At 34.4% G+C, this 17,543-nt stretch overlaps 1 protein-coding gene across 2 annotated transcripts; it reads left to right on the forward strand.

Moving 5' to 3' along the window:
* Positions 1 to 331: 331 nt before the first annotated feature.
* LOC306659115 (uncharacterized protein) lies at positions 332 to 17,162 on the forward strand. Of its 2 annotated transcripts, XM_079136479.1 has the most exons (9): positions 332 to 465; positions 2,396 to 2,454; positions 3,658 to 3,679; positions 6,351 to 6,426; positions 8,921 to 8,975; positions 9,805 to 9,833; positions 9,927 to 9,996; positions 12,864 to 12,894; positions 16,996 to 17,162. In XM_079136479.1, the coding sequence occupies exons 1-9, from the start codon at positions 338 to 340 to the stop codon at positions 17,096 to 17,098; spliced, it is 573 nt and encodes a 190-aa protein (XP_078992605.1). In that variant the 5' UTR covers positions 332 to 337; the 3' UTR covers positions 17,099 to 17,162. The 2 variants fall into 2 exon arrangements, with proteins under 2 accessions (XP_078992605.1, XP_078992606.1); XM_079136480.1 differs by lacking the exon at positions 12,864 to 12,894.
* Positions 17,163 to 17,543: the final 381 nt, after the last annotated feature.

Raw genomic sequence — 17,543 nt, forward strand, 5'->3', positions numbered from 1 at the left:
ATGAATTATCCTTCAGTTAAATCTTTACCTATTTCAGGTAAATGACCTTTTCATTGTTATTGTCCATCAAAGGAATTTAAATTTGGAACTTCTGCTATGTACTACCCCACTGGGACAAGAGGTTTCCTGTTTGGGTTTTCTATTTGACTTGGAGGCAATATGTAAAGTTGAATACTTTAAGATACTTATGTGTGTTAATATAAGTAAAGATTTAGTTCTACACAACCAAATTCAAAAAATATATCAAATTATCTGTTTAAATAGCTTTTAAAGACAATTCATCATTTAAAGTATCTAAGGGGTGAAATTAACTCTTTGTTATTTTAGGACAGCCCTCATGCTAGTTACAAAATATGAAGCAAAACATGTAATTGAGATGCTTTTTCATGGAGGTATTGATGGCTTAGCAGAAGATCATTCTGGAAAGAGAGCGTTATCCTATGCTCTTGCAAGTGGTTTCAATGTGTAAGTGTCTACATTAAAATACTAATTAAACGGAGGTTAAAATTTTTACAACTATTGCATCTTACACATCAATGAGATCATAGTTCAGATATGTTTGGAATACAGTGACTTTGTCCTCTTCCTCAGTCTGGACCCCTGCAAAAGTCTAGACTAGTTAGAAGGAGAAATGTGTGCAGGGTTTATTTCAGGACCTCTCTCTCTCTCTCTCTCTCTCTCTCTCTCTCTCTCTCTCTCTCTCTCTCTCTCTCTCTCTCTCTCTCTCTCTCTCTCTCTCTCTCTCTCTCTCTCTCTCTCTCTCTCTCTCTCTCTGTTTTGTTTTGTTTTTTTTTTTTTTTTTTTGTTTTGGTGCTAGAGGTTGAACCCAGGGTCTCAGGCATGGGAGGCAAGCTCTCAATCACTGAGCTAGAGCCACCAGTCTGTCTCAGGACTTTTAAAACTTTTATCCTTAGGAATCCCAGCAATATCCATTACATTCCAAGTATAACTCCTGCATGTGGGGCACAAATAGCATCATATCTTTGATTTTTATTTTTGACTATTTGGGTCTTGCAATGTTGGTTTACCAGAAGATATCCTTACTTTTGCTGGGAAGTAGCAATTCAAATTTCTCTGAGGAGTTTCTGATGTCTAAGAAAGAAATTTTTCTTTCACCAGAGGGTGGGAAAAAAGAACCTTTCAATCATTCTTTTGTTTCTGTCCATTCTGTTGCTACAGTGTTGCAATTAGAAGTAGTCCTGCAGTCTGATAATGATTAACTTTACTATTACATTGTCCTGACTGACCCAGATCTCTGAGTCTTCATGGTAATACCCACTTACACTTAAAAGTTACAACAATTTTTCCTTTCACATACAACCATTGTTTCTCAATGGGCACTCTGCTTTGGTGGCAGGATTCCTAGCTTTATCCACCCCACAGTGAGCACACTGATCCTGCCCTTCAGCTTTACAACCTTATGTGGAGCTCACATACTAGCTTAGACCTTCATGATAAGTGGTCCTTTGAGGCTTTTGTTTGTCATTTGGCCACATTAAAAACTATGGGATAGCCTCAAAAAATGTTACAGGAAGAGTTGAGAGTTCCCTTTTATCTTTTCTAACAGATCTGTACCACAAAGCCTCATTATATCTTGTGAAGCACATTTTCTTTGGTTGTGGGAGGCCCCTGGTTAGAGTTTCCCAGTGAGGTTGCCAACTTTTGATTGATACCTCATGTGATATTTTTCCCTGCGAATGAAAATTTACCCAGCTAGTAATATTTGATCATTAGAACCTATGAAAAATTGGATTTTACTCAGGTTTCAGAGTTCAGCATTAATGTACAAATTATTCCATTACTTTACTATTTCTCTCAGCATGGTTTATATTCTCTCATTAAATCTTCACAACAACCTGGTGAATTAAAGCAGTACAATCCTTATTTTTTAGGAGGAGAATTTGAGCCTAAGTGAAATGATTTGTGGAAGAACAAAGAGCTATTGGTCATAGAGAGAGGACATCTTCTGAATTCAGGATACTTTCCTTTATGTCAGGCTATTCTAGTTAATGTCTTGAGTCTTGAGTAGGTGAAATTCACTTCACCTTACTCCTTTCTTCTTTGGTTACAACTTATGTGTGCAGTGGCATGTGCTTCAACCTCAGCTACTTGGGATGCTGAGGCAGTTGGATCACATGAGCCCAGGATTTCAAGATTAGCCTGGGCAATGTGGTGAAATCTTATCCCCCAAGCAAAACAAACACCCCCTCTCCAAACAACATAAAAATAACTGTAAGGTTAATAACCTGTAGAGAAAACTTGCACATTTGAAATATATGGGGTCAAGTACTGATATTAGCTTTGCTATCTAAAATACTTTTCACAATTTGTTTGGTTAGTATTTCTCTTATCAGCATTGATACTAATTTCATTACTTTTTCATACACTATAATAGGAAATTAATTTTGGATCTTACTAGGGAAGCATGTGAACATATTAAAACCAGGAAAGCAGGTAAGACCTTTTAAAATATATATTTTTACTTGTAGATGGACACAATATTTTTATTTTTTTTTAATTTGGTACAGAGTATGGAACTTAGTTCCTTTTGATAGTAAATTACTCTTAGTGTTCCTACCCTGTATAAGAAAATATGATCAGAAAGGAGTGGCAACAAATCAATGTGTATATGGCATTCCTATTTTTCTTAATTTCCTTCTTAATATCCTGTAATTTAGAATTATTTCATAGTAGAAATTTTAAAAGCTGAAATTTATAATCTGAAATTTAAACCTGTTTTCTGAAAAAATATTTCATTAATTAAAATTTAGCATCAGACATATTACCTTTATTTAAATAATATTTTAAAATTAGTACGTTGTATGTTGTTTCTATAGTTACATTATAGTAAATTGGGCTTGCTATAAAAATGGACAGTGTTTTCATTTTAAAAATGACTGCATTCCACTCTAACATTTCCAAGCAGGGATATCACACTTGAATCCCATCTAGCTCCCTACTTTCTATCTCTCCCTTCTCTCTCCCTCCCCCAGTCTTCTTCCTCTTCCCCTAGTCACCACTTCTCTTTTCAGAGTATCCTTTTATTTATTTATTTTCCAGACTGCACATGTAAGGGAAAACACTTGATACTTGACTTTCTGATTTATTTGTATAATATGATAAATGCCCTTTCATTTTCCATTTCTCCCCCTGTTGTGCTTGAAGTACATCATTGTGTACTGATTTGGTTTTTAAATTTTCAGTTTAAAACACTGTGTTCTTCTTATAGGTTTGCCTGTATAAGTGGTTTGACTATTCCCTCTTGTAACTTTCAATATTCTTTCTGGTTTTGTGTTTGTGACAATTGTGTATAATAATATGATGTGGAGAGTTTCTTTTGTGGTCAGGTTCAATTGGGGTTCTAAATGCTTCCTGAACTTGGATGTCAATATCTTTCTGAAGACATGGTACATTTTCTGGTATCATTTTCCAGAAAAAGTTTGCTATGCCTACAAGTCTATACCTGTGCTCCTTTGTATGTAACCTTGATTCATATTGAATCAATTGCATATCAGTAATATAATTGATATCCAGTGCAGATTAATCTTCAGGACTGGTTCCAAAGGATTGTTTTTAAAAAATAATCAGTCATTATTTCTACTAATTTTATATTTTCTGTTGTTAATAACATATTTATTTCACCCTTTTCTTTTTTAGAGAGTGATGACTCTTTATCCAGGTATGATTTTTACAATTAGAAAAGAAAACTAATGAAACTAACAAAGTAATGAGGGAATGCAGACAAAAGGAAGTAAAATTTGTTGGATGTTCTAGTCCTATCCAGACATCATAATATGTGCTTAAAACTTTCTTACAGTCATCACAGCATCTCTGAAAGAAGCTGTGCTCTTACCACCTATTAATCAGTGATTAAGCAACTATCATTCAAACAAGTTGACTAATGAGCCCATGACCTCATAATTTACAAGTAGCTGGGCTATGATTTGATCACGAGCCTGATTGACAAATTCATTCTCTTGCCCTTTCCCATAGATTGATAGGGATGTGTGTGGCACAAAGGCTCAAGATGCAAGTCCATATCAGATGAATTCATGAATTCAAACTTAGTTGTCTTTTAACATTTAAATTAGACATTTCCTGAAAAACATGTTTATATTTGAAGAATTTGTGCTAATATTTTTGAAATTTGCAATGACACACCATACATTTTTAAACTTCAAACCTTTCGGGGCAAATCTCACATAGCTAGGGTCATAGGAGCCAAGGGTTTTATATAAGCAAAGTTAGGTAATTATTGGTGAAGAATACCTATGACTTAACTGTGATATACATGAATACATAGTATTAATTGCATTAGTCTTTTTAAACACATATTTAGAAAATAGTTTAATTGATTTTTCTAGTTCTTGACTTTCCAGTTTGATTTTTCTCCTCAGGCTAGTACCACTGTCTAGTTCCATAAACATTTTTATTTTTTATCATTTTTGCTTTTTCTATGGCTGTAATCTTTTCTTGAATTTTTTAAATTTTCTATTCTGCTTTTCTTGGTGTTTCTTTTGGACTTTTAAAATGTTACTATTAGCTCTGTACCTCTTTTTTTTCTGTAGATACAATCAAAATCACAGAGAATAACAGAATTTTAAAGAATCTTAATAATTAGTCAAAAAGTCTCTAACACTTCAAAATATTTTCTGTATTCTGCCTAATTGGTTGTTTGATAGTTAACATGAAGCTTAAATATATTAAAGGATATTATCTGGTTGTAGAAAGTAGCAGCAATGAGATTTGAACATATGTTTCTTAATGGTAGGCCAAAACTCTCCCATTTTGTCTTAGATAATGTGAGAGTTTCAACAATAAAATGGGAAAGTGAACCCAAATATAGAAAATTTTTACCTGGAGGTAGATGATCATAATAGAACTAACAAAGGGAGGGCATGTTTGAAGAGAAAAAACACTGGATTGTCTAGAAAAAAAATTATTGTTTTTTCCAAAAGAGATCAAAATATTGGGGTTTTCACCTTGTCTGATGAAGATAAAATGAGAACTTGGGACATGGATGTTGGGAACTATGTAGAAAATCATCTTAAAAGGGAGTTTGAAGGAGGCCAAAACATGTTGTTGCTTTCATGTTTGTAGGAATGACAGACTTCAGGGTTTCTGTTGAAAGGTGTTAAAAACTTTTAAGCTACTGAGAAGAATCTGTAGAGTATATAGGAATGTGATGGTGGTATACCAAACTTCAAGCACCAAGACTAGAAGTTGCTAAACCGCATAATCTATGGCCCAGAGCAGGCATATGCTCACTTCCACCACTTTTGCCAAGTCTCTCATGTCCTTCCTATGTACAGGTAGGGTAGGACAGGGTACAATTTGACAGAGCTATCATGGAGTGTCAGTTGGATGGTTGGTAACGTGCTTATGCTGAGACCAGTGACTGAGACTCCATTTAGCTTGTTTTCTTGGAGTAGGGAAAGAGCCACACCCACTCATGGTCCTTGGAGCCAACCTTGTTTCAGGAAACTGCGTCTTCATAGGATGAAGATTTGGAGGTCCTGCCGAAGGTGGCCATGGGAGTGCAAACCCACAGGAAGGAAGATGTTTAGATAGTACTTGGGGAAACAGAAGTCCAAGTAGCATTCCTCTACTTCACAGGCACTCATTTCCATTGAGTGAGTGTCCATGAGTGTTTTAAAGTGCTTGATATTTTTTGTGGCCCTGAATAAGGCAGGACTGTACTGGGATATTAATTGAATTTTAAAATTTGTAGTATTTCAATCTCTCTAAGAATGGGATTCCCAGTAACAGCATATATATTTGTTGTTTTTTTCTTTGGGTCTTCATCTTTCAAACCATTAAAATGTTTCAGGGAAATCTCTGTGCTATGTTTGCCTAAAAGGAATCAAGAGGGACACTTTAGCAGGTGGTTTCCAGGCTGAAGCACCAAGGCTGAAATTTCAAGTTAGCCATCTTAGTCTCTGATCCAGGGAGATACAATGGAGCAAAAGCAGTATATCTTTCTATCTCATGTTAGATTATTAGGTTTGTTTCAATTCAGACCACAATGTTTATGTTGGCCACTTAGTGGATTTTTCAGTTCAGCCTTCAGGACAGAGAGGTTTGGAAAATACATTATTCTCAGTTCTCTGTCATTGTATTGGCCATCACTCTTTGAAATGGAACCAAGTATGACTTTACTGAATGATTTATAGAATGGGAAAAGCAGAGGCAGAAAGAGACAAACAAAAGTGTTCTTAAAATGGGAGTCATATTTTAATCCTATGAGTCCAAATCTTCATTTAATATAGTGATATCCAAACATTCACCAGGTTTTATTACTTTAAAAACTGGACTGGTCTCACCCATTTTTGTTATGTATTTTTGCTCAGAAGTTCTGCAGAGAGACCCGATTCTGATGACATTGAGCCTACTTCAGAAAAGGGCAACAATAAATCTAATATCAAGGTAAATGCCCTCTTGTCAAATTAATTTTCTTGCTCTGAATTCTGTTTGTGAAGTGCTTAGTCTTACAGTTTAACAACGCTTTCCTTGTCATCTTATTTGGAAATTTTCTCAGGAGAAATTATTTTGCACAATTGTGTTGAATTTTTATTTGTACCTTTGTAAATATCAGTGTTCCATCTACTACTTCAGGGAAGTAGGGACTTTAGAAAATCCATAACAGCAACAGAATTATATTTGGAAAAGCATTCTTTTTGAAAAAAAAATATTTAAAATGTAGATGAACACAATACGTTTATTTTATCTTATGTGGTCTGGGGAGTGAACCCAGTGCCTCACAGGTAGGCAAGTGCTTCACCACTGAGCCACAACCCCAGCCCAGGAGAAGCATTCTAATAGCACAGGAAATATGAGATTTGGGAAGGATTATTTGGGTAAGCTCACTGTGACTTGTAGATGAACTTAATTAATTATACTCAGGACTAAATAAATCTTCAATTGTTTGGGTAAGTATTTATGAGTCATGTAATTTTCCTGATGCTTAGTTTGAATACTATAGAGAACACTGCATACATTTTTTTTCTCCTGGTTATTTTAAATTTTAGTTCATAAACTTTTTGGAGAACTTTTCTCTATTTCCATCCTGGTTTCCATATTTACATTTAAACTGTGAGAAACTATTAAAAAGGAGAAATTTAAACTGTTTCTCAACATTTCTATTGTAAAGGTATTGTACTTTACTGAACCTGCCTTTTAAAAGTGCATATAAATTTCTTAATCTAAATGAAGACTAGATATTTTCTGCAAATAAAAACTAGTTGTTGAAGCAGAAAGTCTTAAAAACCACAAGGCATAATTTGAATTTCAGAAAACTTTTGCATTGTAGTGTTTTAAAATATACACTCTGAATCTTTATGTCATACTCAGATTTCAGGTTTAGAAATTTGTGTACTTAGTTACTTAAATATTTATTTTAAAAGTCTTTTGTCTCTCTGAGCTACTGCAAGATAGGAAACATGCGGGTATTTGTTGGAAAACTGAGAAGAATGTTTTGATGTGAAAGACTGTTACATACATTGTTAACATGAATCAATGGGCAGAAAATAAGATATCTATATAATGAAGTGTTTTAAGTAATAAGCCTGAGGTAGCTAAATATTAAGGCTGTTGGATTTCTGAAAATATGGCTTAAGTTTACATTCTCTTTTAAAGTTCAAGAGGTAAAAGTTCTGGTGAGTTATCAACTAATGTCATAAATAAGAAGCAAATAAGAACATGTAACAAATATGAAATTAGATAGCAAAATATCCCTCACTTCTTCCAGCTTTGAGCTAAGATTGGAGTTTAGATCAAAATTTGTAAAACTTTTTTTGAGGCCCAACCCATGTGCTATTAAATATATCTTTTTCAGTTTTAGCTACTTTTTAGCATTCTGAGTATCAGTTTTCTCTTTCAGAGGGAAATTGGGGAAAATTCTTTTCCCTACTAATAATGTTACATATTTCAGAGAGTGGTTCATAACTGTGGTTAACAAAATGAATTCCTTTTATACTAATAAAACTGAATGCTTTTTTATACAAATTTTCATGCAAAAAAATGATAGTGTAATAGAAATCAATATTATCAGTATTAATATTTTGGTCAAAACTCTATGTTGTATTTCTTTCCATACTTTGCTCTTCCTTCCTTTCCTTTCTTCTTTAACTTAAACGTGTGTTACTGGTCATGTCTCTATCTTTCTGTTTGGTTCTTCCTCCTCCATAACCTTTCTAAAAATGTTTTACCCCTAGACTCAGTATTTCTTTTTAGAATACATTTCTTTAGGGTCTATTCTTTTCAGTCACCTGTGCCTCCATGATGACTTCTTTACTTAGTCTTCCTGTTTTTCATTTGCTGTGGGTGGCTTTCATTCATCCATCTTTGTCCTACAGAATTTATTCTTACATTTCTGGGATGGACCAAATATATGTAATCATATGTCTTTAGCTATCTGACATACAGGGTAAAAGGAACTTACACACTGTTTGTGACCCTATCCCATCTTAGTTACAAATTATCCTCAAAAATCAGCTCTTGTGTTTTTCCCTCCAAGAGTTAGTTTGTGCAAATAAAAATGGAAACATTCAGAACATCACAAGTAATTACTTCAGATTTCTTAAAATGTCAGATTTTTACAAGTATGCTGAGCTACAGATGGATCAAAGTTTTACCCCACGTTATTGTGCTCAAGAAAATAATCCATTGGGTATTACAGTATTTGTGTAATAACTGACTAGAGATAAGGAGAGTAATATTTGGAATTGTCTCTCTCATCTCTTATAATTCTCAACCCATATGAAAATGCAGGTCATTACATGGCAGAATTCAGGTTTGAATGTACATAGGAATAATTCAGAAATGTGTGTTCTTTCAATGTGTCTTGTAGTAATGCTGAATATTACAATCATTTTATCAAATGTTATGCTTGTTACACATAAATCTTTTTCATCCTCCCCAGAATGTCCCTGAAAGAAAAGAAGTATGTGGAGATTTTCAGCAATCTGAGAATGATGGTAATGTACTTGAACTCTGCTCATTCTTGTGCTCTTTATTGAGTTGCAATTATTGACATTTTCACAAATTCTTTACTTTTTTTTAATTTAGATAGAAACAAAATGTGACATTGAGAAACCAACAAATGTCATAATTTTTACTTAATCAATTAGAGGCAATCTGAGGAACAGTAGACTCACATGTCATATAATCATGTAAGTGGTTCTGAGTGTTTCATGAATGACATGTCCTGCTACATTCTATCATCAGCTTTGACATTTTGTCCCACAACTCCTAGGGCTGTGAGTCCCTCCTCAGACTAGAGAGCAGTTTATGCTACACTAATCTGCATTTTTACTTTGGTAAATTCACACTTTCCTATACATATTTTTTTAAGTGCTGCGGATTGAACTCAGGGTCACTTAACCACTGAGCCACATCCTCAGCCATTCTTGATATTTTACTTAGAGACAGGGTATCACTGATTTGTTTAGGTCCTTGCTAAGTTGCTGAGGCTGGTTTTGAACTCGCAGTCCTGCTGCCTCAGCCCCCTGAGCTGGGATTATACGTGTGTGCCACCAAGTGAAGCTCATGTAATATTAATTGTCAGTGGAAAAATAAACTTACATTTGGAATCTTAACTTCATATTTCATTAAACCTGTATTCCTGGTTTTTCTGCAGTATGTCTCTCATGGTTTTTCTCCTAAACATAAAGAATAAGCCCAAAGCTAAAGTAGTCATCATTAAACCATGCATAAGTATTCTTTTCTGTACAAACTCTGCATAAATTTATGGTTGTTTTTGATACATTGTTGTATAATTGATTATATGTCCCTTTTACTTTTCAGTATTTCAAAAGAAATGTCCTCAACACAGGGTAAAATATTTCCATTTTTATATAGAATCATTAACTGTATATTGTATGATATATACAATTTTAATATAATATCTTGTTTCCAAACCCATCAAGCCTGCCCTTGAAGACACAAATGAAGCAAGTAAGGCATTGGAAGTGAATGCTGTAAGGATATTCAAACCAGGTAAATTTTGCTATACAAATTTTCTGGGAAGAACTACATTAAGCTATTGAATTGTAAGCAATCTTTGAGTCCTTTTTTTTTTTTTTTTTCCAAATTCTATGGTATGATTTCACTAAAAAAATTCAAATGTTAAAGTCAGTGTCCATGATTTAAATATGTTATTTTTGAGCACAGGAAAATGATTTTTTATATATTTAACCTTTGTCTTAGATGCATCTACATTTAAACCTTTGTTAAAAATATTTTTCAGCACAACTCTATATTGTATTGGGGTTTATTTTTGTCATAACTATTCATGTGTGGAACATAATTTGCTCCACTTATGTTTTTAGTACCACTTTCCCTCCCCTAGTCCCTTCTGTTGTTCTTCCTCCTCAAATCTGCTGACCATCCATCTCTTTATTTACCATTATTAAAATTTGTGTTTGTACATAGACACAGAGGTAAATTTTTTGTGTTATATTCATATATGTGCCTAGCATAATTTAATCAACTTCTTTTCTTTCAGATTTGCTCCCTTTTCCTGTGCCTCTTCTCTCCCCATATATCCTCTGCTTCGATCCCACTGATATTCCTTCCATTTTCATAGACTTCTCCCCATTTTCTTCATTTGGCTCTAGCTTCTGCATATGAGAGAAAAACATTCTGCCCTTGACTTTCTGAGTCTGACTTATTTCACTTAGCATGATCTTCTCCAGATACATACGTTTACAAGCAATGCCATAATTGGTTCGTATGGCTGAGTAAAAATCTGTTGTCTTTATACCACCTTTTCTTCTTCTGTTCATCTACTAATGTGCACTTAGGTCTGTTCATTTCTTGGTCTTGTGAATTGCAGTGTTACGAAAATCGATGAGGCTGTATCTTTGTAGTATGCTAATTTAGTTCTTTTGAATAAAGAGTGAGGAGTGGAATAGCTGGGTGGTTCCATTCTCAGCTTTTGAGAAGTCTCCATACTGTTTTCCAGAATGATTTTATTAATTTTAAGTCCCCATCAATAATGTGAGTGTACATTTTTCCCCTTGTCTTCTCCAGCATTTATTATTGTTTGTATTCCTGAAAATTGCCAATCTAATTGAAGTGAGATGAAATCTCAATGTGGTTTTCACTTGGATTTCCCTGATTACTAGAGATGTTGAACTTCAATGTGTTTCTTGGGCATTAGTGTTTTTTCTTTTGAGAAGTGCCCGTTTAGTTCTTTGGCCCATTTATTCATTGGTTTATTTGTTTATTTTTCATTGTTAGGCTTTGGGGTTCTTTAAATATTCTGGATATTATTCCCCTGTTGGAGGAGCAGCTGGAAAAGGTTTTCTCCTATTCTGCATGCTCAGTCTTTATGCTCTAATTGTTTGATTTGCATGCTAAACTTTGATGTCATCCCACTTGTTGATTCTTGATTTTCTTTCTTGAGTTTAAGGTTTTCTTAAGTCATTGGCAACTGAGTAAATAACTTTTAGCATCGACCCTTCTTTTCTTTCAGCAGTTGCTAAATTTCTGGTCTAATTCTTATGTCATTGAGCCACTTTAATTTATTTCTGTCCAGGTTAAAATATATTTCTTCTGGATATGGACATAGAGTTTTCTCAGCACCATTGGTTTTAAGGTTATCTCTTCTCCAATGTATATTTTTTTCACCTTTGTCAAGTATCAGGTGACTTTGTGGATTTCTCCATATGTTCTATACTATTCCATTGGTCTCATGCATGTTTTGATGCAATATCCTGATGTTTTTGTTACCTTAGGTCTGTAGTCTAATTTGATATCAAGTATCACAATGCCTTAGCTTCTCCCATTATATTTTAGTATTGATTTGAGTATTCTGAATCTTTTGTTCTTCCAAATAAATTTTAGAGCTGTTATTTTCCAGTTTTGTGAAGAATGTCATTGGTTTTTGGTGAAATTGAATTGAATCTGTGTAACATTTTTTGTAGTATGTCCATTTTGACAATATTAAAACTACCCTTCCAAGAAACAAGAAAATTACTTCCTATTCCTTGTCCTTTCCTCCCTTCTCCTTTACTTCCTCCTTTTATTCATCTTCTCCTCTTCCTTCTACTTGAGTTTATTAATGGTTCTATTTAAAGATTATTAGCATATCAAGTATTCCTCCTTGACACCTTGCTACTGCCTCCTCAGTAGTTCCTTGTAATCTTCTGTAAGACAATTACATATGAATCAGATTAATCAAACTTATAAGAGTCATCTTTCCAGTGGGCTTTTCTGTGGGAGAAAAAGCCTTGTTTGCATCACAGAGAGAGAGAAAAAAATAGCTGGAACTAAGAGATTAGCAAAAGAGGATTAGTGAGAATAACCTCATCAACGAATATCAAGCACTTCTCAATGGAAAACTGGATTTTCTTTGTAAGTGATTGTCCCTGGTCTGCTTCCTGCATTTTGCCACCTAGTATACTGATCACAGAACTAGCTTCTTTGTGGTGAGGTGTTTCATCCTAACTAGTTTGATTGAAAACCTGCAGACACTTTTGTACCATAGCCCAATAAGTATACTCCTTATAATTGTTCTACTGACAGTACTCCAGAAAATTCCTGCTATTTGTCTGGCACTGTCAGTTTTATACTAATGATTTTGCTTGTTGGTCTTTCAGCATTCACTTAGGATTATGGGCATGAACACATCAGTTTATGAATCAAACACTGAGAAATGTTCGTTCTCCTTTCATTTGATAAATCCAAAAAAAAGGGTACATAAGAGTTTTTGGTGCCTTACTTGCCTGCCACTAAAATAAATAAATAAGAATATCCAGGAATGGTCCAAGCGAATGCTTTGTAAGAAAATATCAGTGTCATATATTTTTAATTTTTTTATTTTAACTGTTTATTAAATTTACTGTTTTCTTTAATAACAGATGAGAATTCTGAAAATGAAACTTCAACCAGGTAGGGTTTTATAGATTTAAAAATTGTATTTTTAAATACTGTAGCACACAGAGAAAAGGAGATTTGAGTGTTCTGTTCTGAGCTAGAGATCCTATCATGTATGTCTGGCACTTTTTATTTGGTTCCAGGAACACTTAGCAAGAAATCCACCCCCTGTTCTTTCTTATTATTTATTTCAGAACCAGGTCTTGCTAAGTTGTTTAGGATCCCCCTAAGATGCTGAGGCCAGTTTCCATCTTGTGACCCTCCTGCCTCAGTCTCCCAAGTCACTGGAATTGTAGGCATGCTCCACTACACCCAATCACTTGTTTATCTTGTAGTAATCACAGAAGCTTGAAACTATCTGCACAATTATTGCCTATTATTTACTGATGAAGCCACTGTCAGAGATTTTGACTGATTGCCCCATGATTTCCTAATTAAGAAGTAGCTGGCCTGTGGTTTGACGTTCTACAAGCTTTGCTGACAAATCCATTCTCTCACTCCTGTGATAGAGAACAATGGGGCATTAAGATCAAGATGCAGATTCATACCAGATGAATTCAGAAATTCAATCTCCATTTTTTGCTCATTTTGATTCACATTTAACCTGGAAAACCTGGATATAGTGCCAGTTTGTCTTAATATTTTCTATAGATGTGTTGGTAACCAGTACCCTTTATAAGATTGAATATTTTGGGAAAAATCAAACAGCTGTAATTATAGGACCATGGGTTTTAATGAACAAAAACAAGCAAGTCTTGGAGAATAATCATTTTATTGGAAGTGTGAAATATTGATGTGTAGGCCAAGTTATATCACATTGTATTAATTATTTTTGAATCTCTTTAGAATATATTTTAATTGATATCTCTATTTTTGGTTTGCTCAGTTTGGATTTCCCTTCAAGTTACAACCCCTATCTAGTTCTATCTAGACTCTTCTTTCTTTATAGTCTGTTTGCTTTTATACAACTATAATCTTTTCTTGTTCTTTTACTGTTGTCATTTTTTAGTTTCTCTTCTACTATTTTTTGTGTTTCTGTTGATATAGTAAAAAAATTCCTTCAGCTAAGATTCTTCTTCTATATATTGAATCAAGAACCCAGGAAATTTCAGGGTTTCAAGGAATCTTAGCAACCAATCAAAGATCCATGTAGTACTTCCTAATGTGTTTAATCATCTGGTCAAATTGTTATGATCAACAACCTGTGAGTTAAAAATATTATAGTGATTTTTCTGTATAAAGTAAGTGGTCACAGTCAGATTTGAACTCAGATTCCTTAATTATTAGCCCAGTATTCTGCACTTTCACTATTCCATATGTATTTTGGTTCATTTATTTTTCATTGGTTCTTTTGAGTTACACATGACAATAGGAGACATTTGACGTAATTATAAAACATGGAATATATCTTGTTGTAATTTAGTCCCTAATGTCTCTTATCCCTGCCCCCCAACCCAGCTCCCCTTGTTCTACTCCACTGATCTTTCTGCCATTTGCCTATTGATATTTTTTAAATTAATTTCTTTCAGATGTGCACAATGGCTTCACTATGATGTATTCATATATGTACATAGAAAAATTGTGTCAATTGTATTCCAGTGTCCCCCCTTTGCTCATCCCTGTCCCTGCCTTTAACTCCCATTTGTCTATTCTACTGAAATTCAATTCTTGTTTTTCAGCTTCCTTCCCTTTATTTTGGATTAGGTTGCACATACCAGAGAAAACATTGAAACTTTGATATTATAGGAATGGTTTACTTCACTTAGAATGATAGTTTTCAGATCCACCCTTTTATTAGAAAATATCATCAAATCATTTTTATGGCTGAGTAATACTCCATTGTATCAATATACATTTTCTTTATCCATTTATCTGTTGAAGGGCACCTAGGATGGCCCCATAACTTAGATATTGCTCTGCTATAAACATTGATGTGGCTGCCTCACTGTAATATGCTGATTTTAGTTCTTTGTGTATATATACCAAGGAGTGGCATAACTGGGTCAAATGGTGGTTTCATTCCTAGATTTTAGAAGAATCTCCACACTGCTTTTCAGAGGGGTTGTACCAATTTGCTGTCCCACCAACAAAGTATGAGTATACCTTTTATGCCTAATCCTTGCCAAACTTTATTGTCACTGGTATTCCCAAATATTGTCAATTGGTTGGAGTGAGATGGAATCACAGTGTAGTTTTAACTGCTTTAACAATAGAATAGGAGAGCATGTCAAGTGAACCAAACTGAAAAGTATATGAGTGAAGTTATGCATGATCCCCATCTAGAGCATCAGAATGTAAGTAAGAGGAGGACAAGTTTGAAGAGGAACAAGGCCAAGTTTTAGAGGCATGGGTTTTGAGAAAAGTGATCAGAATATTAGGTTTGTGGTCAATTTGATCAAGACGAAGCAAACATTAATGACAGAGACCATTGGGAGCTATCTCGATAGACTTATTTAAAAATTGGTGACCCAGGGAGTACTGAATAGGTTCTTACCTTCTTTTAAGCTTTATTGGAGTGTGGGCAAAGTCCACATTTCTGTGGAAAGATGTTAAAATAATTTGAGCCACTGAGAAGAGTCCTCAGAGCAGAGGAATGGGATGATGGCTTAGAGTCCCTCAAGCACCATGGGACTTGAAGTTCCTGAACTCCATGGTTGTATTGCCCTTAATAGATGTCTGCTCTCCCTCATCCAGCTCACTGATACCATTCCTATGTAGGGTAGGGTAGGGTAGTGGTACCATTAGTTGACAGAGTCATCATGAAACTTCAGTTGGGTAGTTGGGTAACATGTTCATGTTTAGGTCATTGACTGAGATGCCATTTAGTTTGTTTTCCCAGAGCGGGAGATAGAACTCCTGCTCTTGGTCCTTTGAGCACAACCTTGAGTCAGAAATCTTCATCTTCTTAGGATGAAGATTACAGTAGGGGATTGCCTTTGAGTCCTACAGGACAGTGTCTTTAGAGTGGGAGCCCACATGAAGGAAGTTACTTAGATTGTACTTAGGGAAACAGATGCAGCTTCCAGTAGTCTTTCCCCTTAAGTTTTTGCATTCCTACAGAATTACTTGCCATTTTTCTGAATAGGAAAATGAGTTGAATTTTATAATGTATAGTGTCTCCATCTCTCAGAGAAAATTATTCTCAGTAACAGTATACAAATTTTTGCCACTATTTTACAATCATCTTTCAAACAATTAAAATGGATTGGGTAACTCCTTATGGTATTTCTGAGTAAGGGGAAGAACAGGTTCTTTTCAGTAGGTAGTTTCCTTGCTGAAAAACCGAACCTGCCATTTTCAAGTTAATCTGTTAGTCTTTGATCCCCGGGAGAGAGAGGGATGAATGGAGAGTGCATCTTCTAGCTAATCTGGGTTATCAGTTCTTATTTCATTTCAGATAATAAAAGTGATTTCGATCATCACTTGGATTTTCAGTTCAACCTTCAGGACCATTTTCTCTTTAAGTTTTATTCTCAGGTTCTGCCAACATATTGGCCATAACCTTTGAAATGGAACTAAGAATGCCTTCATTTCACATTCCATAGATTGGGAAAAGTAGAGGTAGAGAGAGGTTAAAAAAAAAAGGCTTCTAAAAACAGAGACATTTCCTGGTAAATGGATGGAGTTGGAGAATATCATGCTAAATGAGCTAAAAAACCAAAGACTGAATGTTTTCTCTGATATGTGGATGTTAATTCACCATAAGAGTCATGGGGCACAAGGGAATTATAAAGTTAATTTTATTAGGTAGAGTGGAGTGAAGGGGGGTAAAGGGAGTATGGGGGTAGGAAGGACAGTAGAGTGAAATAGGCATTATTATGTCATGTACATATATGACTGCATGACCAATGTCATCCTAGAATATGTACCATCAAAAAATGAAAAATTACACTTTATTTATGTTTGATCTATCAAAATGTATAATTGCATTCTACTGTCATGTACAACTAATTAGGACAAACTAAAAATTAATTTAAAAAGGAGGTCATATGTTAATTATATCTGTCTAGAAACCTCTTTAATATAGTGATATCCAGATATTCACCAACTTTTATTTCTTTGGAAACCTGGGCTCACTCATTTTATAAATTTATTTTTCCTCTAATGATTGTCAAGGAAATCTGGACCTGTTGAACCTGGGCCTACATCCTATGGGAGCAACAATAAATCTTATATCAAGGTAAGGTGTGCATTTGTGAAATTAATGTTTTTGGTATGAATTTGTGAAGTGTGTACCATTAAAATTAGCAGTGTTGTTTTCTATTGGAATTTTGCAAAAGAAACGTATTATGTGGACTTTATATTTTTCTTTTTTTATTGTAAATAGTCTTCAAACATTTAAGGGTAGTAGCCCCTGGAAAATATGTAATAATATGAGAATTGCATTAGATAGAGCCATCCAACTGTAGAGAGATAATGAAACTTTGTCAATGATTCTTTTGTTTCATTTAGCTTACTGTTACCTAAGTCCTAGTGATGTGAATTATACAACATTTAATTCTAAATTAATTTCTATTTAATTAGTTTTGATAATTATCATGATGACTTTTGTTTGAAAGCTGTATGGCACATTGCCTGGAGTTTTGTTTTCTTCTCTCTCTGATACACTTTATATCTTAGTATCATTTTATTTTGGGAAGACCTTTTTCTCTATTTTAATCCTT

The sequence above is a fragment of the Sciurus vulgaris genome, assembly GCF_902686455.1.
Source record: "Sciurus vulgaris genome assembly, chromosome: 4".
NCBI lineage: Eukaryota > Metazoa > Chordata > Mammalia > Rodentia > Sciuridae > Sciurus > Sciurus vulgaris.